Below are 26,431 nucleotides of genomic sequence, written 5' to 3'. Positions count from 1 at the left end.
GGTTCTTAGAACAGTTGTTTTTAACAGAAGTCCATAGATGGAATTTGAAGAAGAGGTGTGATATCATTTGAAATTATTAATGACCTTGGGCTCAGTTTTTCTTATCTATGGAAAGAATTTCTCATACTCCTACTTCGTGGGATTATTGTAAAGATTAAAAGGAATACATAAGTAGATGTGAAATGCTTTGCAGCATGCTTGCTACATAGCCATTTTGTAATAGTGATTACAGTATGAAAAAAGGCATTATGGAGCAACAAGTGGAAGAGGGAATTCATCTGTTTCAAGTGTAGGTAGAAGTAGGATTAATAGAGTCAGCTCTAAGTATACATGTAAACTAGATCCCAAACCAAACCCACTGCTGTGACCTTAATTCTGACTCATGGTGACATTATCAGACAAAATAGAGCTGTTCCTTAGGATTTGCAAGACTGACCTTGTATGGGAGCAGACAGCCTCATTTTCCTTCCTTGGAGTGGCTGGTGGGTTTGAAGCCACTTTGCAGCCCAGTGCTCACCCCATTCACCACTAGCACTCCTTTTAACTCCCAATTATCCTGTGCCTTTATTTCAGTGGTTTAGAAACTTAGCTGAGTTTCAAACTCACCAGCCACTCTGAGAGAAAGATGTGGTGGCCTGCCACTATAAGGACTACAGCCTTAGAAATGATATGGGACAATTCTATTCTGTCCCATACGGTTGTTAAGAGTTGGAATCAAATTGATAGCAATGGATTTGGTTATTTCAGGTAACTTTCTGCCAGCATCCTGATGTGGTTTTGATTATGAAAGGGGCTAAATTATCAGTGAACTTGAATTAGGGAAGCATGGACAATTAATAATCAGTAAATAACAATATCCAGCACTTTTCTGTCAATGTGTCATACTGTGGTTGCTTGAATGTTGCTCTCATGTGGAAACTGCTACTTGGTATGCCAAATATCAGCAGGATCAACCATGGTGCGCAGGTTTCAGTAAAACTAAGACAGGCTAGGAAGAAAGGCCTGGTGATCTTCCAAATTTTAGTAATTGAAAACCTATGGCTCACAACAGAACATTATCTGATACAGTGCTGAAGATGAGCCCTTTGTTTATTTTGGAAGCACCCAAATCACACAATGGGCACAACCATGGATATGAGCATTCCAGTGATTATGAAGATGAGGCAGGATCAACCGTGTATTTTCCCATTGTATATGGGGTTACTAGGAGTCAAAACCGACTCAATGGCAACTACCAACACCACTAAATATAATATGGTGCAAATTCACTCAGATGGGCATAGAAAATGTCTTTAATCTATAGCAGAGTTGTGTTATTTGTGAGCCCCTTTCCTGACCCATGTTCTCATAATGGCTGGATCTACGGGGACTAACCATATGTCCAAACTAGTCAGATCTTTCCCAGACAATTTTAACATTTCCTTTAAATCAGCAGTTTCAACCTGTGGGTCACAACCCCTTTGAGGGTCAAATGACCCTTTCACAGGGGTCACCTGATTCATAACATGAGCAAAATTAGTTATGAAGTAGCAATGAAAATAATTTTATGGTTGGGGGTCAACACAACATGAGGAACTGTATTAGGTCGCAGCATTAGGAAGGTTGAGAACCACTGCTTTAAGGGATTCTCAGGGTTTCGTAAATAGGAATGCTCAGTCTCTGAACTTCTCTGAAGCTCTTTGTTTTTCTCTCCCTAAGATGGCATGCACTCAGTGTCTGTGGTGGTCAGATGTGTCATTTTTAATTGCATCTCCTGTAAGAAGAGAGTTCCTGACTTTCAGGAACTAGCTAGAATGTGCTCTTTCTTGTTCATGTTGCTTGCTTGGCCCTGAAAGTGAAGCTCATGGCTGAAATAACTCATAGTCTGATCCTGCTTCAAACTTAGGTAGAGCACAGAGGTACTTTTAGCTGACTGTGACTTCACCTGTCACTGGCATTATAACTATACTCTCTTACGGCCACTGGATCTTCTATCTATCTCGAGCCCAGTGGCTTGTTCTAATCTTCAGTTGAGTCAATTCTTCACAATAGCTTTTAACCTCCATTGGCTCTCAAGTCAGAAGCCACCCCACAAGAGTTTGAGGAGTGCCACGTAGTCTCTTTTCTGCCCTTTCTGTGAGGCTGGGCCTCAACAGTGGAATCTGCATTGTTTCCCAGATGGGGAGTGAAAGCAAGGACCTCTTCTGCCCTTGGTGATAGCTGTACTTTCTGGGCCAACACTCAGAAAAACATTGGAACACATCTTTCTTGTTTCTTTCTCTTCTACCATTCCCAGGGACAGAAAATGATACGTTTTTCTTTTAGTTCCTTTGTACTGATGTTCTTGTGTTTTGAGGAGTTCAAGTGTCAGTTGCTTCTTACTTACAGAAGGAAATACTGCCCGGTCTTGCCCAGCCGTTATAATAGCTGCTGTGCCATTTTGTCAACCCATCTCATTGAGGGCCTTCCTCATTTTCACTGACCTTTTGTTTCCCTATGCATGATGTCCTTCTCCATTCACCGGTCCCTCCTGAGAACATGTCCATAGTGTTTGAGACAGGTACACCCTCACTTCTAAGGAGCATTCTAGCTATTTTTCTTTTAAGATATAGTTTGTTCTGGCAGTTGGTGGTATATCCAATACTATAATTGAAATGCATCATTTCTTCAGTCTTCCTTACTCATTACCCAGTGTTTGCATGCATATGAAGATTGAAAACTACCATGGCTTAGTGTAGGTACCCTTAGTCCTCAAAGGGATTGCTTTGCTTTTTTTTTTTTAACACTGTAAAGAGGTCTTTTGCAGGAGATCTATCCAATGTAATATGTCGTCTGCTGTTTCCATGGGTGCTGATTGTGGTCCTTTATATTAGTGCTTCAGAAATTATCTGTGGAGAAGGCACAATTTTAATTTTTTTGCTAATGTGTCACAGTGAAATATTCTGTAAACAATGAAAATATTCAAATAAGAGCCCAATTTTATGATAGCAAAAGTAAAAATTAGTTTTCAGTTTACCATAAAATTTCTAAACACTAAGTTTTGATTTCTCTACTATCACAAAACGATAACAAATAGTACATGAACCTGCTCACTTTGATTCATATCTCCCACTTGGTTTGTGCTAGGCTTTAATAGCAGAGAACTGCATCTTCTCTATACTCCAGGAGAGTGGGAGCCTGTGAGCAGTAGATGTCTTTACTTGACTCTGAAGATATGGATAAATGTAGACGAGTTGGGAAACACTCTTCACAGCACCATGATCTGTCTCACAGAGCTACTCTCAAGTTGCAAAATCCCATTCTTAAATGTCAGAAGCAAAACATTACTTTTCTATTAGCATTTCACTGTAATAAATTATAATAACCCCAAGGCAGAGCTGTTTAAGTAATCAGCTCAGAAAGGCAGAAAAAACAACTTACCATTTTCAATTCTTAGTCCCTTCTATGGTAACTTGTATCACTAAGAGAGAATGAAGAAAACACCTACCGTATATACTCAAATATAAGCCGACCTGAGTATAAGCCGAGGCACCTAATTATTACGTGGGAAACCAGAAAAACGGATTGACTCGAGTATAAGCCTAGGGTGGAAAATGCAGAAGTTATTGGTGAGTTTTAATAATAAAAATATGAAAATAAAATTACTAAAAATTGAGACATCAGTGGGGTAATATATTTAAATATTTATTTTAAATAAAAACATAAATAAAAGAACAAGTCATTTAACATTAGTAAACCAGCACGGTAAGTGGAAAATAGGTTCAACAAAAACAATAAGGTATCAACAATGATACCTTTAGAGTACTATTCCCTGAGCTCAATCAGCAACCAAGCTAAAATGTAAAGAGTTAATATCCTTCAAAACTGGATTCCTCATCATCATCCGTATCCCAATGCAGAGCTTCAGGTGGTGTGAGGTCATCATAGACGCTGTCCTCACTGACATCGCCGTCATCACCATCACTGCTGTCATTTTCATACAAAGCGCACGCAGTCTTCACTGCCATCCATAGCATTACTAATACTACATTTCTGGAAGGCACGTCGCACCATGTCTTCTGGAATGTCTTCCCATGCATCTTGAACCCACTTTGCTATTAACTCTATGTCAGGCTTCATGAGATTTCCTCCTTTTGTTAGTCGGGCTTGACCAGATGACATCCATTCATGCCACATACTTCGCACACGGTCTTTAAAAGGCTTATTCAAAGATACACGTCATAGGATGGCTCTAATTGATTGATTAGATGTGAGTAAACAAACATTCAAAGCCCTGCAGTGTCAGTGGGGCTTTGAATGAACAGCGGAAAAATGGCAATCACCTGCGAGATAATGGGCGCTGGTCCTTTTACCTGGGGTGAATGGGGGCAGAGAGATGTTACACCTCGCTGGGGTACCACTGACCCATGTATAAGCCGAACCCCAGATTTTCAGCACATTTGGCGCTGAAAAACCCAGCTTATACACAAGTATATACGGTAGTTTTTCTATTTCAATTATTTTATTGGGTGCTCATACCACTTTTATCACAGTCCATACATACATCATTGTATAAAGCACATTTGTACGTTGGTCAGGGGTTACTAACAAAACTAGGGGTGGAGGGAGGGTGGGGTAGAGAGGAGGAACCGATTACAAGGATTTACATATAACCTCCTCCCTGGGAGATGAACAACAGAAAAGTAGGTGAAGGGAGACGTCAGACAGTGTAAGATATGACAAAATAATAATTTGTAAATTATCAAGGTTTCATCTGGGAGGGGGGAGGGGGAAGGGAGGAGGAAAATGAGCTGATTCCAGGGGCTTATGTGGAGAGCAAATGTTTTGAGAATGATGAGGGTAACCAATGTACAAATGTGCTTTATACAATGAGGCGATTTGACAGCTTCCAATGAGGGGCTAATATTTTTTCTTTTCAAAGGACCCCAATATTCCTACACGAATTTTTGCTCCATTTACAACTAAAGAAGTAAAATGGAAGGAACTTAGAGGACTCATTACACTTGAAATAAATGTATTATCTGTATGAAGATTTAATGATGGTCAGGCAGTAAAGCAACAAGGTGCTTTTTATTTTTTCTTTCTGTAGGAATTGCAGTTAACAGAACAGCAGAAAGAGCTGAAATCTGAGGACTTTGATGGATTTAATTTGATAAGGAGAAAAGGATCTTTTGAAAATATAGACCAGCTCCGGGTTTGTTCATTCTATTTAAGCTTTCCTGGGTGTTTTTTGTTTTGTTTTGTGTTTCTTTAATATTTTTTTAAGATTGTCTAAATAGAAGTTAAGAAGTGGTGGGTTTTGAATAAATCTTCAATACTAGATTTTTCCACTTGGCAAAATTTGTAATAATTCTTTCTGAAACTGTTATTTGCTAAAAACTTATTTTCTTATCTAGAAATGTGCTATATTCTTATTATAGGGGAGGTGGATCTATTTGGATGTTGTTATGGAATGTGAACACGAACTTGTGCTCACTAGATTGTATTTATTCCTGTAGAAATTTCTAGTTTATTGTCATGGAAACCAATAGATTTCTAGAAGCCATACTGCTCCATTAAGACATAACCAAATTATATATGTATCACATGTTTTAGAAACTATTTGAGTACATTAAAAAAATAATCATACTCCATAAAGGTTCAGAGTTCGAAAGAAAGGATAAATTTTACTTTACATGCTCAGATTTGCAATCATAAAATCTTATTGCAAGAAAAATATGGAACTGAGATTTTTAATTGAAATCCAAATGAAGATACATTTGCCTTACACTTGACAATCTTAGCCAAAAGGCTGAGAAGCGATGATACATTTGCTTTAATAATGATGCATTTACTCCCTCTCCCTAAGAAGAGATTGTACTAGTGAAGCTTGAGGTGTAGATTATTTCCATTTACTTATTTCATTATTTCATTGGCTGCTTTATAGAAGAACATATTTAAAATTGGAACTGCATGGGAAAGCCTTTTTTTAAAAATAAAAACGTTGCTAAGATATACTAAATTGCACAAATGATAACCTTTAATATAGTAAATGCAAAAAAAAATCTCTTTATTATTCTCCCCCTAAAACTTTTATTAGTAGACACCCATCCAACTTTTCAAAACAGCTAACATATTATTATAGCACTGGTACTGAGGAAGTAATATTTCTCCCATTTTGCAGGCAGAGCCAATTCGGTCCCTTCAGTTTTGCTTTCACAGCATCTCAGAGTTAGTAGAGTACAGCATTTATCAATAATCATAATTATTTGGAATCTGTATCTGTCTCCTCAGGTAGAATGGAACTCATAAAAGATGTCTTATCTTTCAACCCTATTCAGCATAGTTCCGAGCCAAGCAATGTTTGTAGAATCCTGAGTATGTTTAAATGAATTGCTAGACTTCATAGGGTCCCTGAGTTCTTAAGAGAATATAAGAAAACTGATGTATTTTTATAGTTACCTTGGGATAGCTTCCCTATTCCTAAACACTGTAGAGCTAGGATTTTTGGTTTCTGCATTAAGTGGATAGGATGATGCTTATATAGGGCTGGATGGAAGACTGCATAGCTCTGGATTTTTCTGGCCTTGCCCACTTTGCTTTTTCCCTTGTGCATAAGACACTGAATCTTATTGTCTTACAAATTGTAATGCCGTTACCTTTCTTTGGGATTTTAATGTAGAAATTTGATGAGAAAAAGAAATGGTTAGATGAAGAAGTTGAGAAAGTGCTGAACCAGCGCCAAGAATTAGAGGAGCTGGAAGAAGACTTAAAGAAACGGGAGGCCATAGTGTCTAAGAAGGAGGCTCTGTTACAGGAGAAGAGCCAGTTGGAAAACAAGAAGTTGAGATCTAGCCAGGTACTCTCATACTGGTTTATGTTGGTAAGCCATATAAACTCTCTAAGATGTAAATCAAAGCATCGTCAAGTGTGGTTTCTAGTGTGTTTTGCTTATTACTACTCATCAAATGACCCAATTTTTTATCACTAAAATTTATTGTAATTTTGAATTAAGTATTTAGTGTTCTTCCAGGTATGATTTATATATTTTCTTCTTCTTTTTGGTTCTCAGCAAATTGAAAAATTTAGGTAAACTTAATTTAAAAAAAGACAGGTCTGTAAATAATATTGCCGTCTTCACATGCAGGAAAATCAATGCAATAATTTTGTTAAATTGTAGTAAAAAGTTATGTAACAAAACATTTACTGATTCAACAATTTGTTTATTAAAGATTACTCAGTGTTTTAGAGTGAACATTGATCATTTGAAAAAATTTCCTGAAAAGTATCTATCTAGTCATTACTATATTCAAAGTTAAAGACTTGCAAGGGTACTATAAAAGAACGATTTTGTGTCATGAAAATTTCATGTGTCATGAAGATTTCAATTTTAGGCCAAAGACTTTGGTCATATGAAAAAATGTGTCTTGATTTCAGGTCTTGAAACAGGAATGATTGTGAAGGGTAGAAGCACCAGAAACTACTGATTTTTTTTAACAGAAGATGTTCAGCTGCATCACAGCATCCAAAAAAGAAGAAGGCCTTGCCCTAGCCTTTATTAGCTTTTGCTTCCAGCAGTCTTTAAGTCCTAGATCAGTCTATGCATTCAGTCACAGAGCAGAGAGTAGATCAGTGACCTATCCCTGTAGGCCAGCATCTAGAGCACAGGAATATAAGTTGATAGTGATATGTTCTAAACATTCCCTATTCTCATTTCTATTTTGTCTTCCATTCCTCAATCCAAATAGAAATAATATCTATTAGCAACAGGCCACTGAATTAAAAGTTAAAGGCAGACTCTTTATCTGAGTTAGTTACTGTTGCTATATACTGTTAAAAGCTGACCTTCAAAACAGGTATTTGCCCGAGGAGGAACTCAACAAACTGAAACCTCAAATGAGTCAATAGAAAACAAGTAAGTACAGAAGATTAGGCAAGGAGGACTAAAACCGAAAGCAAAGGGAAGAGATAGAATGGGGGATGGTACACTGAGGATTGCAATTAATGAGATAAAATGTGTATGAACTTTTGAATGTGAAACTGATGATCTGCTCTATGAACTTTCACATTGGAAAATTAAAAAACAAAAAAAAAACAGTAGAAAACTACAAGGAACCTTTATGATATATTTTATATCCCCCTGAAACTCACTCACTTCATCATACAGATTCTTAAAATTTTTTTAGTTTAGGAAGCAAGAACATATTGAGCCAAGTAGGGACTGTTATAGTAGATCAAAACAAAATTGATTTAATGAAACAGGAACTTGAGCTTGCTAAATCTATAGAGGCAGTAACTGGATTAAGGGCTTCTATTTTGTGCTGAAAAACCCAGCTTATACACAAGTATATACGCGGAGGCGTTTTTTTTTTTAAGGAAAAAAATGTGTAGGTTGTCTAAAATAAAATGCATTTAAACTCAAAAAAAAAAAAAGAATCCTTGCCTGTATTCTCGGTGGTGCTTCTGGGTAAGTATTGGGCTGCTAACCTCAGGTTGGTGGTTCAAACCCAACTGCTACTCCACAGGAGAAAGATGATGCTTTCTGCTATTGTAAAGATTTACAAAACTGGAGACTGTACTCTTATCATTATTAAGTTTGAGGAAAAAGAGATCCTGAAAGTTTCTAGATAGAAAAGAGTTGTTTTTTGTTGTTGTTTTTTAACAATTTATTGGGGCTCATACAATTCTTATCACAGTTCATACATATACGTACATCAATTGTATAAAGCACATCTGTACAGTCTTTGCCCTAATCACTTTTTCCTCCTCTTTTCTTTTTTTACATTTTATTAGGGACTCATACAACTCTTATCACCATCCATCCATATACATACATCAATTGTATAAAGCACATCCATACATTCCCTGCCCCAATCATTCTCAAGGCATTTGCTCTCCACTTAAGCCCCTTGCATCAGGTCCTCTTTTTTTCCCCCCTCCCTCCCCTTTCCCCCCTCCCTCATGTGCCCTTGGTAATTTATACATCGTTATTTTGTCATATCTTGCCCTATCCTTCTCTGCTGTCCCTCTCCCAAGGATCAGACTTCTCACCTATCTTCATTAGAAGTTAAAAGACCTGGGCAGTCTTCAAACACATGAATAAATGACTTCTAATCAAGAATTCTACCACTTGTCTGTAGCTTGCCCTACTGTGATGGCTTGTGTGTTGCTGTGATGTTGGAAGCTACTGGCAGGGTCACCCAAAGTGAACATGTTTCAGTAGAGCTTCCAGACTAAGAACAGATAACAATGAACAGATAACAAATAGCTTTGAAGCATTTTCAAATACTGAAAGCTTAAACAAAGGAAGTGTAGAACATTGATGGAGATACTGCCTGACAATGGGCCCCTCAGATTCAAGGGCACTCGAATTATGACTGAAAAGGAGCTGAATTCTTGAAGAGAGTCGACTCTGGTGACATGAGTTGGACGAAGCCTGTGGAAGTGGAGCCTTCAAGATTTTCATTTGCCAATTGGGCACTACATGGTAAAAAGAAACAGCTGCAAAAATCTTCTAATGATTGGAACTTGGAATGTGCAAATAATGAATTTAGTAAAATTGGAAGTGATGAAAATGAAATGGATCACATGAAAATTGATATCCTAAGCATTTGTAAGCTGAAATGGACTGGTACTGGCCATTTTGAATCAGAAAATCATGATTTACTATTCTGGGAATAACAATCAAGAGAAATGGCATGACATTCATTGTCAGAAAGGAATTTGCTAAATCCATCATGAAGTACAAGGCTACCTGTGATTGGGTCATATCTATTAGCCTTCAAAGAAACCAATCAGTACAAGTATTCAATTTTATGCACCAACCACAAAAGTCAGTGACGAAGAAATCGAGGAATTCTACAGACTTCAGTTGGAAATTGGTGATTGGAATGCAGAAATTGGAAACAAAGAAGGAACAGTAGTTGGGAAATACAGACTTGGTGATAGAAATGAAGCTGGAGATCATATGATAGACTTTTGAAAAGCCATGACTTCTTCATAGCAAAGACAGGGTGACCATACAAATTGTCTTCCCTAGCTAGAATACACAAAAAATCAAATGGACTAAAACCAGACCAGAGGCCAATTGGGAAACAGACCATCAACTGCTCATATGTAACTTCAGGATAAAGCTGAAGAAAATAGGTTCACAGGAACCAAAATATAACTCGAGTCTATTCCACCTGAATTTTGAGAACATCTCAAGAACAGATTTGATGCATTGAACACTAATGACAAAAGACATGATGAGCTGTGGGAGGACATCAAGAACATCATTTGTGAAGAAAGACAAAAGACATTTAAAAAAAGGAAAGAAAGAAAAGTTCAAGGTGGATGTTAGTCCCCTTACAGAAGGGGGTCGCGGGGAGGAGACGAGCCAGTCAGTGAGTGTAGCAATGATGAAGCACAACTTTCCTCTAGTTTCGAAATGCTTCCCCCCTCCCACCCCTCATGATCCCAATTCTACCTTACAAATCCTGCTAAACCAGAGCATGTACACTGGTACAGATAAGAACTGGAAACACAGGGAATCTAGGATAGATTATCCCTTTAGGACCAGTGTGGAGAGTGGTGATACCGGGAGGGTGGGGTGGAAAGGGGGAACTGATTACAACTATCTACATATAACCTCCTTCCTAGGGGATGGACAATAGAAAGGTGGGTGAAGGGAGTTGGTAAGATAATGACAAAATAATAATTTATAAATTATCAAGAGTTCATGTGGGCGGGGTAGTGGGGAGGGGGAGAAAAACTGAGCTGATACCAAGGGCTCAAGCAGAAAGCAAATGTTTTGAGAATGATGACAAAAAATGTACAAATATGCTTGACACAATGGCTGTATATATGGATTGTGATGAGTTGTACAAGCCCCCAATAAAATGATTAAAAAATATAAAGTGGGTGTCAGAAGAGACTCTGAAACTTGCTCTTAATTGTAGAACAGCTAAAGCAAATGAAAGGGTGAAGTGAAGGAGCTGAATAGAAATTTTCAAAGGGTAGCTTGAGGAGACAAAATCAAATATTAAAATGAAATGTGCAAGGACCTAGAAGTAGAAAGCCAAAAGGGAAGAACATGCTCAGTATATATGAACTGGAAAGAACTCAAGAAAACACTCAAGTTTCAAATCACAATTTTGAAAGATTCTATAGGCAAAATATTGAATGATGCAAGAGGATGGAAAGAGAAGATGGGAAGGCTACACAGAGACACTGAACCAGAAAGAATTGCTATTTCTCCATTTCAGGAGGTAGCATATGAGCAAGAACCAATGGTGCTGAAGGAAGAAGTTCAAATAGCATTGAATGTATTAGCCAAAAAACCAAAGTTCCAGGAATTGATGTGATACCCATTAAGATGTTTCAGAAAGCTGAAGAAGCAAAGAAAGTACTCACTCTTCTATGCCAGGAAATTTGGAAACAGCTATTTGACCCACTGACTGGAAAAGCTCCATATTTATGCCCATTCCAAAGAAAAATGACCTAACAGAAAGCTCAAAGTAGAGAAGGATATCATTGACATCACACAAAAGTATAATTTTACTTACAATTACCCAACAACAGTTGCAACAGCACAGTGACAGGGAACTGACATAAGTTCATGTCAGATTTATAAGAGGACATGGAATGAGGGATATCATTGCTGATATCAGATGAGTCTTGGCTGAAAGCAGAGAATACCAAAAAGATGTTTACTTTCGTTTCATTGACTATGCAAAAATATTATACTGTGTGGACCACAATAAACTTTGGATAACCTTGAGAAGAATGAGAATTCCAGAACACTCTATTGTGCTTATTGGAAACTTGAACATTTATCAGGAGGCAATTGTGCAAACAAAGCAAGGGGATGGTTTAAAATCAGGAAAGGTGTGTGACAGGATTGTATACCCTTACCATACTTATTCAAACTATATGCTGAGCAAATCATCAGAGAAGGTTGGATTAGATGGAGAAGAGTGCAACATTGTGGCATGCAGACGACACCATCTTCCTTGTTGAGAGGAAGGTGCAATTGAAGCACTTGTTGATCAAGGATTGTAGCCTTCAGTATGAATTACAACTCAATGTAAGGAAGACTAAAATCTTCATAACTGGACCAGTAGGGTAACATCCTGGCAAATGGAGAAAAGGTTGCAGTCAAGGATTTTTTTGTGCTTGGATCTACAATCAATGCTCATGAAAGCAGCAGTTGAGATCAAAAGACATTTCATTACGTAAATCTGCACAAAACCTCTTCAGGGTATTGAAGAGCAAGGATATTATTTTGAGGACTAAGGGGGACCTGACCCAAGTAATGTTATTCTCCAATGCATCATGTTCATGTGGAAGTTGGACACTGAATAAGAATAAATGCATTTGAATTGTGGTGCTGGAGAAGAATATTGAAAGTACCAGGAAGTGCTAAAAAGACAACCAGATGTGTATTGGAAGAGGAAAGGCCAGAGTCGTCCTTAAAGGCAAGAGTAGCAAGACATCATCTTACATACTTTGGACATATTGTCAGGAGAGACCAGTTCCTGAAGAAGGGCATCATGTTTGGTAAGGTGGAAGGGTGTCCAAAAAAAAGGAAGGCCCTTGAGATGGATTGACACAGAGGCTGCATCAATGAGCTCTGGCATAGGAATAATTGTGAGGATGGTGTAGGACAGTGCAGTGTTTCATTCTGTTACGCATAGGGTAGCTATGGGGTAGAGCCAACTCAGCACCTAACAACAACAATCAAGAATTGTTAGCAAACTCCCATGCAAATGTGAGTAGGATAAGTAAATTTTCAAAACAAACTTACAAAAAAGATATCTTGCTTTTCTCAGACTGTACTCCATAGAAATTAGGTCATAAACCATGGAAAAGGAAGACTGAGGGTCCTGAAAATTTGATTCAGCATGGAAATATCAAAGAGCTGTCCCAGGACAACTAGTTGAGTCCAGAGCAGCACAGCAACAAAAGGAATAAAAGTTTCCTGCTGAGTTCGCTTAAGTGAAAAAAGAATGTTGAGAAGAATCTTATAGTTCTATTGGAAAACTATGGATAAAATTTATGTAACCATAATGTAACTGAATATTGATGAAGAGACATCATATAATATATTGGAAAAATAGGGGACAATAGAAAAGAGGTATGAAAGTGTAAATTCTTAAAAAAAAGTTAATTCTCCCATAATAAACAATAGGACAATATCTAAAACTGATATTATTTAGAAACATAACTGAAGTTGTTTCTGAGAAATTACACTTAGGTGAAAGTGTGGGTAGGAGACTTTTTATATTTTTTCTTTTTAAAAAATCATTTGAGATTGCTTTTTTAATCAGACAACTTTTCATATCATATACATATAATTACTTTGACCAAAAAAAATTTTAAGTGATCTTAAATGGAAAAATAGTGAAAATCTCAGGAAATCTAATGAAAAAAAGAAAGAAATTATATGTTGAGACAATGGGCCAAATTTCTACCTGTTAGGGAAGTGTAAAGGCTAATGAAGAGTAAAATTACAAATTATGAAAAAGAAAAATACTATCTCTTGAAACCTATGCTACACCAACATTTTTTAAGAAATGGCATTCAACTTCAGATTTTAGAAAATGAAGTTATCTTCATTTTCTTTGATGTTTCCCCTAATTTATGTGTTTTCTGGTTTCCTATTAACTTTTTCGGGGTGTTGAATTGGTTTGTCTTTTTTAGGCTTTAACCACAGACAGTTTGAAAATATCAACTCGCCTGAACTTGTTGGACCAAGAGTTAACTGAAAAAAGTGTGCAACTCCAGAATAGCACAACTGAAGAGAAAATGGAGCTTTCTGCACAAGTGCAAGCACTCCAGAAGGAAAAGGACCAGTTACAGAGACAAAGAAGTAGTGTGGATGAGACACTTAAACATGGTAGAGTGTTGTCACCCGAAGTAAGTCAGTATTCTTTGGAACTGGAAGTGCTGTATGACGGAGCATTTGGATGATTTCCTTCGGTGTTGGTATATAAACATAAAAGTGATCTGGTAAACTTAGTTTCACTGATACTTCTTCAATAGTAATGAGTTCTCAACACCTGTTTGGTGCCAATAAAACATGTCTGAAGGGTGTCCTCACATGATATATCTGCTGGCATGGCCCCTTCCTGTCACTGCCAGGGCTTGAGGGACTCACACTCTCCTTGAGGGTTTTTTATCTGAAATCATAGAACACAGAAAATAACTGGATGCACTATTTTCTCAATTCTTCCCAGAATGTCAACCTCACTTCACTTTTTGCATGCTTCTTAAATGATCATAGGTAGTGGTGGTTGTTAAGTGCCATTGAGTTGGTTCCAATTCATAGACTCAATAGGTAATTCATTGTGTATTATAGATGCCTAGGCCATCAAGGATTAAATCTCAGTGTTCATAAGCATTATGTCCAGCCAATACAATCTTCAAACCCCAATAAAATGCCTTTTCTTCTTTTTTTTTTCACATGTTTATTTCTTTTTTTAAAAATTTTTTTATTTGAACAATTTATTGGGGCTGATACAATTCTTTTCACAGTTCATACATATACATACATCAATTGTATAAAGCACATCTGTACAGTCTTTGCCCTAATCATTTTTTTCTCTTTTCTTCTTTTACATTTTATAAAATGCCTTTTACTTGTAAATATAAGAGCATTAGTGGCAATACTTACCTGGCAGAGGAGATACCATGATCACAAAGGTGGTTTTCCCAGGGTGAGGCTTATTCATTGCACTCTGGATGTTCTGACCCCTGCGATTTCCCCAAATGTGGGAAACTAGACTGCATACTTTGTGGTAGTGGGGGACTGCGTTCGTGCTCTCCCCTAAAAAGAAAAAAAAGTGTTAGTGGCTTCGTGGTTACCAGCTGACCTGTGACCCACAAGGTCCTCAGTTCAAAACCACTAGCCACTGGAGAATGATGGGGCTTTCTACTACTATAAACAGTTGTGGCCTTAGTAACTCACAGGGGCAGTTCTAACCTATAAGGTTGCAATGAGTTGGCATCAACTCAAATGGCACTGAGTTTGGTTTGATCAGTTGTAAATATCTTTCATTTAGAAGCATATATAACTTCTCTTTAAAAGAAAACAAAACAACTCTGTGAAAGATGATTTATTTATTGGCTATTGAATTGCCTCAGACGTTTGTCTTAAAAAATTTTTTTTTACATAGGGGCTCATACAACTCTTTTTTTTAAAAATCATTTTATTGGGGTCTCTTACAGCTCATAACATTTCATATATTGATTGTTTCAAGCATATTTGTACATACATTTCCATCATCATTTTTTTACATTTTATTAGGGGCTCATACAACTCTTATCACAATCCATTCATATACATACATCAATTGTATAAAGCACATCTGTACATTCTTTGCCCTAATCATTTTCAAAGCATTTGTTCTCCACTTAAGCCCTTTGCATCAGGTCCTCTTTTTTTTCCCCCTCCCTCCCTGCTTCCCCCTCCCTCATGAGCTCTTGATAATTTATAGATTGTTATTTTGTCATATCTTGCCCTATCCGGAGTCTCCCTTCACCCCCTTCTCTGCCATCCATCTCCCAGGGAGGAGGTCACATGTGGATCCTTGCAATCGGTTCCCCCTTTCCAACCCACTCACCCTCTACTCTTCCAGCATCGCCCCTCACACCCCTGGTCCTGAAGGTATCATCCACCCTGGATTCCCTGTGCCTCCAGCTCCCATATGCACCAGTGTACAACCTCTGCCCTATCCAGTCCTGCAAGGTAGAATTCGGATCATGGTAGTCGGGGGAGGAAGCATTCAGGATCTGGGGGAAAGCTGTATTCTTCATCGGTACTACCTCGCACCCTGACTGACCCATCTCCTCTCCTAAACCCCTCTATGAGGGGATCCCCAGTGGCTGACACTTGGGCCTTGGGTCTCCACTCTGCACTTCCCCCTTCATTCACTATGGTGTATATATATATTTTTTTGCATGATGCCTTATACCTGGTCCCTTTGGCACCTCGTGATTTCACAGGCTGGTGTGTTCTTCCATGTGGGCTTTGTTGCTTCTGAGCTAGATGGCCGCTTATTCACCTTCAACCCTTTAAGACCCCAGACACTACCTCTTTTGATAGCCGGGCACCATCAGCTTTCTTCGCCACATTTACTTGTTCACCCGCTTTGGCTTCAGCAGTTATGTTGACAGTGAGCATCATTGAATGCCAATTTAATAGAAGAAAGTATTCATGCATTGAGGGAGTGCTTGAGTAGAGGCCCAAGGTCCTTTGGCCACCTTAATACTAAACCTATATAGACACATAGATCTATTTCCCCATCATATATATATTTGCATGTACATGTCTTTGTCTAGACCTCTATAAATGCCCTTTGACTCCCAGCTCTTTCCTCTATTTCCCTTGACTTTCCTCCTGCCCCACTATCATGCTCTGTCCCCACCTGGGTTACAGCTATACCTCTTCTTTACGTAATCTTACCCTTGATCATTCTCTACCAGGCCTGCCACTCCCCCCTCCCCACCAATTTGGATCCCATGTTGTTCCTTTGTCCCTGGGTTTGCTAACACCACTTCTTTACCCCCCCCCCCCACCTCCCCTTATCCCAAGTCCTCCTGGAACTGGCGGTCCCGTTGTTTTTCCTCCAGATAGTTTATCCAGCCTGTCTTATTTAGACAGACCTGTGGAGATAATAACATGCACAAAAACAAGACAGAGGAAAATAAAGCAACAGTATACAACCGACAACAAACAGCAACTACAAACCATTGACAAAGAACAAAACAAAACACATCAAGAAAGAAGAGCTTCTAGTTAGTTCAAGTATTGTTTGTTGGCCCTTAGGAGTGTTTTCCAGTCCAGTCTGTTGGGGCACCACGCTCTGGCCCCAAAGTTCACTTTCAGCATTTCCTAGGGACCTTGCCACTCATTCCCTTGCTGTTCCGCTGCTCTCTCCTAGTGCTTTGCCTTGGTGTAGTGGGATCAGGTCAGGTGCAATTCGTAGACTGTGTCTCCGGTGCTGTCCCCTGTAGTGCCATTGGTCATTACTCTAATCTTTATTAGTAAGTGCTTCAATTCCTCTTCGCGCTCTGCCGTCAAGGTTGTATCATCTGTTTACCGCAGGTTGTTATTGATTCTTCTTCCAATACTGTTGCTCAGTTCTTCACCTAGTCCAGCTTGGATTATATACTCAGTATACTGATTGAATTAAGTGTGATGAAAGGACACTGCCTTACTGATTTTAAACCATTGTTTCCCTTCATTCTATTCAAACAACTTCCTCTTCGTCTATGTAAAGGTTCTTAATGAGCACTATCTTAACTGTTCTGGAATTCTCATTCTCAATGTTATCCATCAGTTATATAATACACAGTTAAATTTCTTTGCATAGTCAATAAAACATAGGCAAACATCTTACTAGTATTCTCTTTCAGCCAAGATCCATCTGACACCAAAAAAACTGACATCCAAAAAACTCACTGCCATCATGTCAATGCTGACACCTAATGGCCTCAGCAATGATATTCCTCATTCCATATCCTTTTGTGAATCTGGCTTGAATTATATTGGCAGTTTCCTGTTGATGTACTGAACTATCATTTTGAATGATCTTCAGCAAAATTTTACTTGTGTGTCATGAAATTGTTTATTTCCTCATTCTGCTGGATCACTTTTCTTTGTAATGAGCATGAATAGGGATCTGTTCAGATCAGACTGTCAGGTACCGCTCTCTCAAATTTCTTGGTAAAGACGAGTGAGCACTTCAGTGTGGTACGTTGGAACATTTCAAAAGGTATTCCCAATTCCTGAGCCTGGGGCCTGGAGTTTGCCTTGTTTCTGTGAAGTTTGGCCTTCTTCCTTCAATACCATTGATTCTTGATCATACCATCTCTTGAAATGTCTGAATGTCAGCGAATTCATTTTTATAGTGACTCTGTATTCTTCCCATCTTTTGATTCTTCTTGCATCATTCAATATTTTGGCATAAAGTTCTTCAATAGTGTAGCTTGAAACTTAAATTTTCTCTTCTTTTTTTTTCAGCTTGAGAAATGCCAAACATGTTTTCCCCTTTTGACTTGTTACTTTCAGGCTTTTGCACATTTCATTAAAATCTTTAATCTTTATCTTCTCGAACGTCCCTTTGTTTAGTTCTACCTTGTTTAGCTCTTGTACTTCATCATTTCTTTAATTTGCTTTAGATATTGTGTCCTCATCTATTTTAATTTTTTGCCTTTAAAAGATAACTGTTTGCTTTTTTCATGTATGATGTCCTTGAAGTCATCTCACAACTCATCAGGTCTTCTTTCATTCGAGTTCAAACCTATTCTTGAGGTGGTCTCTAAATTCAAGCAGAAGATACTCTAGGTTTTATTTTGGCTCTCTTGGGCTTTTCTAAGGGATTAACTTGAACTTGCAATTGATGGTCTGTCTGCAGTGGACTCCTGGCCATGTTCTGATGATAACTGAGGATCTCCATTTTTTCTTTACATAGACATAGTCAATTTGATTCCTGTGTATTCCATCTAGCAAGGTCCATATGTTTAATCATTATTTGTGTTGTTGGAAAATCTTTGAAATGAGTGTTACTGGACTTGCACCATTTTATCATGTGATCTCTGGAATTCACCCATCACCAAGGCCATATTTTCCAATTATTACTTCTTTGTTTACAACTTTTACCGTTCAAGCACTAGTAATTTCTAGGGCATTGATCATGTTTGATCAATTTCAGATTGTGGGAGTTGTTAAAAATCTATTAAATTTTTTCATCTTTGGCATTAAAGGTAAATTTGAATAACAGTTTTATTAACTGGTCTTTCTTACAGGTATATGGATATTAGTGTTACAGGCAGCTATGCTTGAGTATAGATCTTGAAATGTTCTTTATCATTATGAACATGACACCATTTCTCTTCATTTTGTCATTCCTGACAGAGTAGACCCTATGATCACCTGATTCAAAATGGCCAAAATATATGTCAATTCACTAATGCTTAGGATATTGATTTTAAGTGTTCTTAATGTTTGCTGATTTTTTATTTTTCCTTAATTCATGCCTTGTACATCCATGTGATGATTATTCGTGGATATTTACAACTGTCTGTGCTTATGAGTTGTGCCAAATAAGCAGATGAAGATCCTGAAAGTGTTACTCCCTCTGAGACTTTAAGGCCGGCTCTTTCCCAGTCATATTTTGAATGCCTTCCTACCTGAGGGGCTCATCTTATGGTACCATATCAGACAGTGTTTTACTGCTATCCATGATGTTTTCTCCGGCTGCCTTTTTATATTTTTTTCAGCCCTCTCCATCCCTCGATTTTTTTTTTCATTTTTATGTACATGGCCAGATCCTGCTTCCTAGTCTGCCTTAATCTGAGTGCTCTGTAGAAACCTGCCTACTCTTGGGTGACCAGGATGACATTTGTGTCTTAGCAACATGCAAGACATCACAGTACTGACAAACAAGTAGTGGAAAGCCAATATATTACTATTCCTCTATCCTAATAAATATCTGCCAATAATAGGTAATTATGAACATGAGATTCTAAGGTGACATCAATAATCTTACAGGAACATTTGGCTTTTTTTATTTCTTTAAACTTCCTTTGAATTATTATCTTTCTAAAATAAATTAATAGGTTCCAAAAGGCATTACCTTATGAGGCATATACAATATTTCAGACCACTTTACTAGTTGTCTGAACAATAATTTACTGTAGGCAAATCCTCTCCTTTTCTCAAAGATCTAGAAACTTAAAAATAAGAGAGACTTGAACTCTGTTTTTCTAGTAATACAGAGCAGTAGGTTTCAAAGTGATAACATAAGAACTCATTTATTCATATTTAGTTCATCTTTTAAAATTCTAATTGTTTTATGAGTATATATAAAATTTATAAAGAAAGAGGACTATATACATATACATGGAATACTTGCTCAAAAACTTTGTTGTTTTTTAGTCATAAGGATGTCTGGTCCAAAAGTTTGCATTCATTATTTTAGTTCCTTGTTATTCACAGTATGGTCCTTTGGTCCGGCAGCAACGGCAGTGTGAGAATCACCTGGGTGCTTGTGAGAATTGTAGTCTCAAGCCTTACCCAGACCTGCTGAATCAGAAATTGGATTTTAACAAGATCAACAGTACACATTAGCATTGAAAAGCAATGCTCTGTAGTAAAGGCCACATAACCAGCTCTTGTAACCAACTCTTGGTTGTTGCTGTGGCAAATTTCTCATCCTTCGCGTGCTCCATATGGCCACTCTATGCTTCTTCTTGTCAGCCTACACTTTTATTACTGGATAAAGAGAATCACACTTTATGCTGTAGCCTTAATGGATTGGACTGTGGCCAGGACTCAATGGTCGCAGTATCTTATAATAAATTCCTCAGTACTTGCTTAATTTAGGTCCCTATTGGAAGTAAATTAATACTAAAAATACCCCAAAAAGTATAAGAAATTAATACTCAATTCTTCTCAGCAGTGTATAAAGCCCCACACCATTTCCAAACCATGATCACACTATACACAAATACATAAGAATTTATTTTTATTTTGTGGTTCCTCTTATTCATTCACCTGAGAACTTTCCAGGATTTTTTTTCTTTGCAGAGTATCAAGTCATCAACGTCTTAATGGTTAAATGATTGCACAGATAAATGGAATAACTATTGACCTTTTAAAAAATATTAAATGGCTTTTTGAAGAGCTTTTATAATGTGCCTTTTAAAATAAGTATTTATTGAACTTCCCACATACCTTTTCCTTGAATGTCCAGAAAAAGAGCTCTAGAAGTACATCAATTCTTTAGGTGGAGCAAAAATATTAACATTATTTTCCTTTGGTTTGTTGGGTGTAAGAGTGAAGAAAAATAGTTGGGTCATGTAATCAAACATATATACAAGCATTCTTTTTATAGATATACAAATATTCTTCTCCATTAATTTATTCAACAGATATTTACCGAGTTCAAACTTTGTTATATGTACTTTGTTAAGCAAAAAGGTAATGAATAATGGTTAAGACAGGTCTGCCTTCAAGGAACTTAATAATCTAGGTGACCTCAAAAATTTATTATATAGCTATACAGAAACATTTTAACTTTGAAGTTATGTGAACATGTTGGGCATACATAATTTCTTACTAGATATTTAGATTCGTCCCAATACCATGTTATTTAGATAAATGAAAATGTACTAGCTTTTCTATGACAGGATTCCTCAGATTTCTCTTACCACTAAGAAAATCTTTTCAGGTATATAAAAATAGAAGGTAGGCTTCAACTATTTTGAATTGTGTATATTTTCCTATAATAACATTTCAAAGAAACCATGCCCATCAATACTTACTTTTAAAAATTAGGCCACACTAGTGTTTCCTCCCCAGAGCCCCTCTTCTGATTACTAGTTTTAACCCCTTTTCTTAATCTATTCTTTTTCTTCTAGTTGGTAGGCGCCCTTGACACTAGAGATAGGTTGTGGGGATCATCTTTACATATCACTAATGGAAATACTAACATAAAATATGAACTTAGGTGGCTTATAAAGGAGATATATGACAAGATTGCTAAACGTGAGTTAAAGCTTTGTTTTGGTAGTATTCCTTGTATAAGATGTGTTCAGCATTTGTTATGACACTTTGGTTTCTTCCATTATGCTACAGAAGTATTACTGTAATGATCCCTCTTTTATATACACAAACACATTCACACCCAATGCATTTATGAATAAACATGTCCTTAAAATTGAGTAGGGAAGAGAATGGTAATGTCCATTAAACTTAAACAGCACCAATGAGATCTGTGTATGACCATCTGAGCTATAATACATCAATTAAAATGAGTGATTTCTATTATCTCTAGGAAGAACACAATCTTTTCCAACTTGAAGAAGGAATTGAAGCTTTGGAAGCTGCAATTGAATATAAGAATGAAAGTATCCAGAGTCGGCAGAACTCACTTAGAGCTTCGTTTCAACACCTTTCTCATAGTGAAGCAAATGTCTTGGAAAAACTAATTTGCCTGAATCCTGTTGAGATCAGAGCTATTCTTTTCAGATATTTCAATAAGGTTTGTGTTGGATAGACAGCATATTTTCTTACAAAGAGGATTCAAGATGTTTTATAGCTCACATTTTGATTAAGGAAATTGAAAACTCAAAAGGTTTGGTGAAACTATAAATTTTAGCATAAATTCTCTTTATAGTATTGAATATTTTCATTGGAAAATTTTGTGATATGCATACCCAGATTTGTGGTGTTCTCTTTTATTTTAAATGACATTTATCTCTTATTCTGATGAAGGTTCACATAGCAGTTTAGCTTCCCATCCAATAATTTGGGATACATTGTGTGAACATTATTTCTATTCTGATTGTTCCATGTTCATTAACCTAGTTTTTATGGGGTTCCTCAGGTTGGAAGTTTTCCAAAGAACTTCCAAAAAATATTTTTAAAAAACAAATAATTTAAAATATATTCCCAGGTCACTGTTTATAGATGTGTTCTTGATTTGACTGTTGCTAGTTAACATCCATAAGAAGGTCTGGTGATGTAACTGGCTACACATTGAGCTGCAAGGCAGTGGTTTGATGAGCACACCCATTGTTCTTAGGGCGAAAGGTGAGGATGTGTACTATGTGCCTATGAATGTTTTAAAGTCTTGAAACCAAAAGGGCAGTTGGAATTCACTGGATGGCAGTGAGTGAGTTGAGTTAGAGTACATGAACACTCAAAGGGCATTCCAGGTTTGGGTTCTTTTTCCTTCATTTACACAACTCCATGAGTTGAAATGGGCATGAAGTGGCACATCTACTCCAAAGATAGCAAAAGATATTAGCATTAACCCAAATGCATTTAATATCAATGAAAATAGGTTATTGTGTGCCAATTTGACAACTTACTAATTCAGAGATGTCTTATGGCATTAAAAAATCTATTAATATTTTCTCTCATTTATTTTCTCTTAAGATATTTAGAGTTAATGACTAAGCAACTCTTCTCCCTAAAAAATATATTCAATTTAAAGGAATATCAGATAACCTATGCAAAATAAAATGGTCATTTAAAGATAAAGTTCTAATTTTGTTATGTAAGAAAAATGATGATGAAAACAAAACATTAGTGGAAATGTTATGTACAGCCCTCCTCTCAGATGACCATTGGCACTGGTAATCGATACTACTAATACTGATGAAAAAAATACCTTTCACTGGTTATTTGAATGGCAGAAAACAGTGGAGGACTGGTCTCAGTACTGATAGAGAACAACTTTGTGGTTGGTGCTCACAAAGCAAGAGGGTATTTATTTAAGCCAAGCTCAATGGATTCTCTGAACCCAAGAATCCCTTGTTAAAATGAATACTTTTTAAGGTCATTACATTATTAGTGTCTGTGACACAGACATTCTCTTATGTAGTTTCAATTAAAGCATTTTATTAGGGGCTCATACGACTCCTATCACAATCCATACATACATCAGTTGTGTAAAGCACATCTGTACGTTCTTTACCCTCATCATTTTCAAAGCATTTGCTCTCATCAGGTCCTCATTTTTTCCCCTCCCTCCCCGCTTTCCCCTCCCTCATGAGCCCTTGATAATTTATAAATTATTATTTTGTCATATTTTGCCCTGTCTGACGTCTCCCTTCACCCCCTTTTCTGTTGTATTTTCAATTTTTATAAGTGCAGAGAAGAACCCAGTGAGCAAAATATGTAATCTGTAATTGAATTTTGTGTTTATAGCTAGGAATATTCTATCACTTATTTATAACATCCATTTTGGGTTTAAAACTAAGAATTTTATGTTGTTAGGTGCCATTGAGTCAGTTCCGACTCATAGTCACTCTGTGTACAACAGAATGAAATAGTGCCTGTCCTGTGCCATCCTTATGTTGAGCCCATTATTGCAGCCACTGCGTCAATCTATTTTGTGGAAGATCTTCCTCTTTTTCAATGTCCGGCTACTTTACCAAGCATGATGTCCTTCTCCAGGGAGTAGTCTTTCCTGACAACATGTCCAAAGATGTTATTAGAGTCTTTAGTTTCTTATTTGATGGGGTGCCACACTGTGTCTCCACACTCTATTTTTGGTATTCCCCGGGGGTTTCATCAGTCTGCTTCCCCTGCTGCTCTGTGCTGCATGCCCTCAGTACCTCGCCCCAGGGTGATGGGCCTGCTTAACATTACAAATATATTTCATATATCATTATTCAGAATCCCAACTAATTCCAAAGGCTGTTTGTTGGTATGTTACAGAGCATTTGCCTAGTGACCAAATACATTTGCAGAAATCATTGATACTGTGGTGATTGAGAAAGTTCATCTTTTTTGTACATAGTCAACTATTAGGTTATCTAAGAGGTATTTTAAAAGGTTAAAAATGTATTTGCTAGGTAGTTAATTTGCGAGAAGCTGAACGGAAACTACGGTTGGAGAATGAAGAAATAAAAATGAAAGTTCTGGAACAGGATAATGCAGTTCGTGAGCTGGAATCTGCACTTGAGCATCTGAAATTGCAGTGTGACCGGAGACTGACTCTCCAACAAAAAGAGCATGAGCAAAAGATGCAGTTACTGTTACATCATTTTAAAGGTAACTCCTATTTTTTGTCAGTTAGGTAAAGGTAATGGGTAAGTTGAGCATTGAGGAAGGAAGACAGAACAGAATTTGATCATTTGAAGTCCCAACATTTTGCTTTATGTTTTGGTCTACCATGCTTTAGAATAGTTGACTCTTATGCAGGGCATGTACATGCTCTAAGTACTACCCCTTCTGCCTGCCCCAGGTATACACATAGAAACTGCTGCAAGCCTTTTTGTTTCTGTTCTTGCTCTCAACAGAAAATGGGAATATGGTGGGTTTTTTTAATACGGTAATTCTTTTTTTAACTTTTCAACTCGCATTTGAAATATTCTGTCTCCTACAGATACTGTCTCCACAGATACTGTGGTATTTCTTTTTAATTTATAAGATCAAAACATTAGGTTCCATCAGATTCCTCCATTGTTGTTCTTGTTATCATTTTTAGTTGCTTATGAATTTATGTTGGGTTATATTAGGTCAAAATTAGCCTACTCTTGCCAGGCACCCACTGTTTTCATTACACAGTTGTTAAACCATCAACTCTGATGCAAAGAGAGAGCTACTATATCAACTATCACGTTACCTGGACACACAGCCAGTCTATGAGCTGTTGCCAAGGCAACAAGATCATTACCAGGTATACCATTACTGCTGCAATCCATGTTACATATGGGTTCAAAGGGGCCTGGAAAAAGCAACATCAATAAGCCCAAACTGGAAAATACATTTTTGTGTTGAGGCAATGTGCTTAAATGTATAATTAGTCAATCAGCAACCAATTGACAGAATTTCCTTGATAGTATTCTATAACTTTATCATTGTATTTCAATATGCTCTCCTTATTATAGTTTTCCCTTACTTTAAGTATTTTAAAACAAAAAAAAAAAGAAAAAGAAATATTTTAAAACGGACTGGCATTGTCCCACAAGAGCTCATGCCATAGTTAAATAAGATCTTTTTAAAAAAAATAAAAGAATTAATTTCTAGGTTTTTCATTAACAATGCTATAGTAATTATAGCCATATAGTAACAATTTATGAATTATCTACTAATGAGATATAGGAGATACAGTTAAGTTGTTTTATGTAATATGCTTTATAGGGATTTTTATTTTCAATGTAATTAATTTTTAAAAAACAAAATGATAGCTATTCAAAATGAAAAAAATACAAAATTGTGCAAAACAGCTGCACAATTATAAACCAGTAGTACTATGTTGTAAATATGCAGTGGGGAGAATTTTAGACATTCATAAATAGAAACTTGAAAGTTATATTGTAGCATAAACTAAAAATTTACTTATGCACTTTATTTTCCTTCTTTGTTTTCCTTTATAATTTAATCTACTAACATTTTTTTCCCTAAATTTTACTTATTTATAGATTGTTGAGGATATACAGAAAAAAAAATCATACATCAATTCAACAGTTCCTACACATCCAACTCAGTGACATTGAGTGCATTCCTTGTATTGTGCAACCGCTGTCACTCCCTGGTTAACATAGCTCCTCTTGCCCCTTAAGGTCCCTGTCTCATCTTTCAAGTTGCTATAGTCAATTTGAACCCATATAGATAATTCTTAAAAGAGCAGGTTGTGGTATGTTTTTTTAACTAGCTAAGCTAAACAATGATTTGATTTTTAATAGGACTTCAGGGGATATATATAGTTTACAGTTTAAATATTATGTTAGGGCAATAGTTTCAAGGGTTCATCTATGCTCTATTACTTCAGAAAGTCTAAAATCCATAAGCATTTAAAATTCCCTTCTTCATTTTCTCCCTTTTGAGCAGTATTACTTTATTGAAACTTTGCTAAAAGTATTCAACAATAGTCGTCAGGCACTATCCAATTCTGTTCATGGAGAAGCAGTTGTTCATAGAGTCAATTATCCACACTTTATATTTCTTCCTCCTATTCACCCTCCTTTG

At 36.9% G+C, this 26,431-nt stretch overlaps 1 protein-coding gene and 1 non-coding gene across 7 annotated transcripts in view; both read left to right on the top strand.

Moving 5' to 3' along the window:
• KIF27 (kinesin family member 27) overlaps window positions 1-26,431 on the top strand; it is a 120,211-nt gene that overhangs the window by 80,724 nt on the left and 13,056 nt on the right. For 5 of the 6 annotated variants that reach the window (XM_075549837.1, XM_075549838.1, XM_075549839.1 and 2 more), the window contains 5 exons: window positions 5,069-5,173; window positions 6,641-6,841; window positions 13,642-13,857; window positions 21,783-21,989; window positions 24,313-24,511. In XM_075549837.1, the coding sequence (XP_075405952.1) occupies window positions 5,069-5,173; window positions 6,641-6,841; window positions 13,642-13,857; window positions 21,783-21,989; window positions 24,313-24,511 (928 nt within the window). The remainder of the gene's footprint in view (window positions 1-5,068; window positions 5,174-6,640; window positions 6,842-13,641; window positions 13,858-21,782; window positions 21,990-24,312; window positions 24,512-26,431) is intronic. The other variant, XM_075549835.1, reaches the window with a different exon arrangement.
• Window positions 14,607-14,770, top strand: LOC142449672 (U1 spliceosomal RNA). The gene has a single exon (XR_012784795.1). It is a non-coding gene; the product is annotated as a U1 spliceosomal RNA (small nuclear RNA).

The sequence above is a fragment of the Tenrec ecaudatus genome, chromosome 5 (genome assembly GCF_050624435.1).
Source record: "Tenrec ecaudatus isolate mTenEca1 chromosome 5, mTenEca1.hap1, whole genome shotgun sequence".
Taxonomy (NCBI): domain Eukaryota; kingdom Metazoa; phylum Chordata; class Mammalia; order Afrosoricida; family Tenrecidae; genus Tenrec; species Tenrec ecaudatus.
The sequence above is the reverse complement of the archived record's forward strand: the minus strand, read 5'-3'. Positions and strand labels throughout refer to the sequence as shown.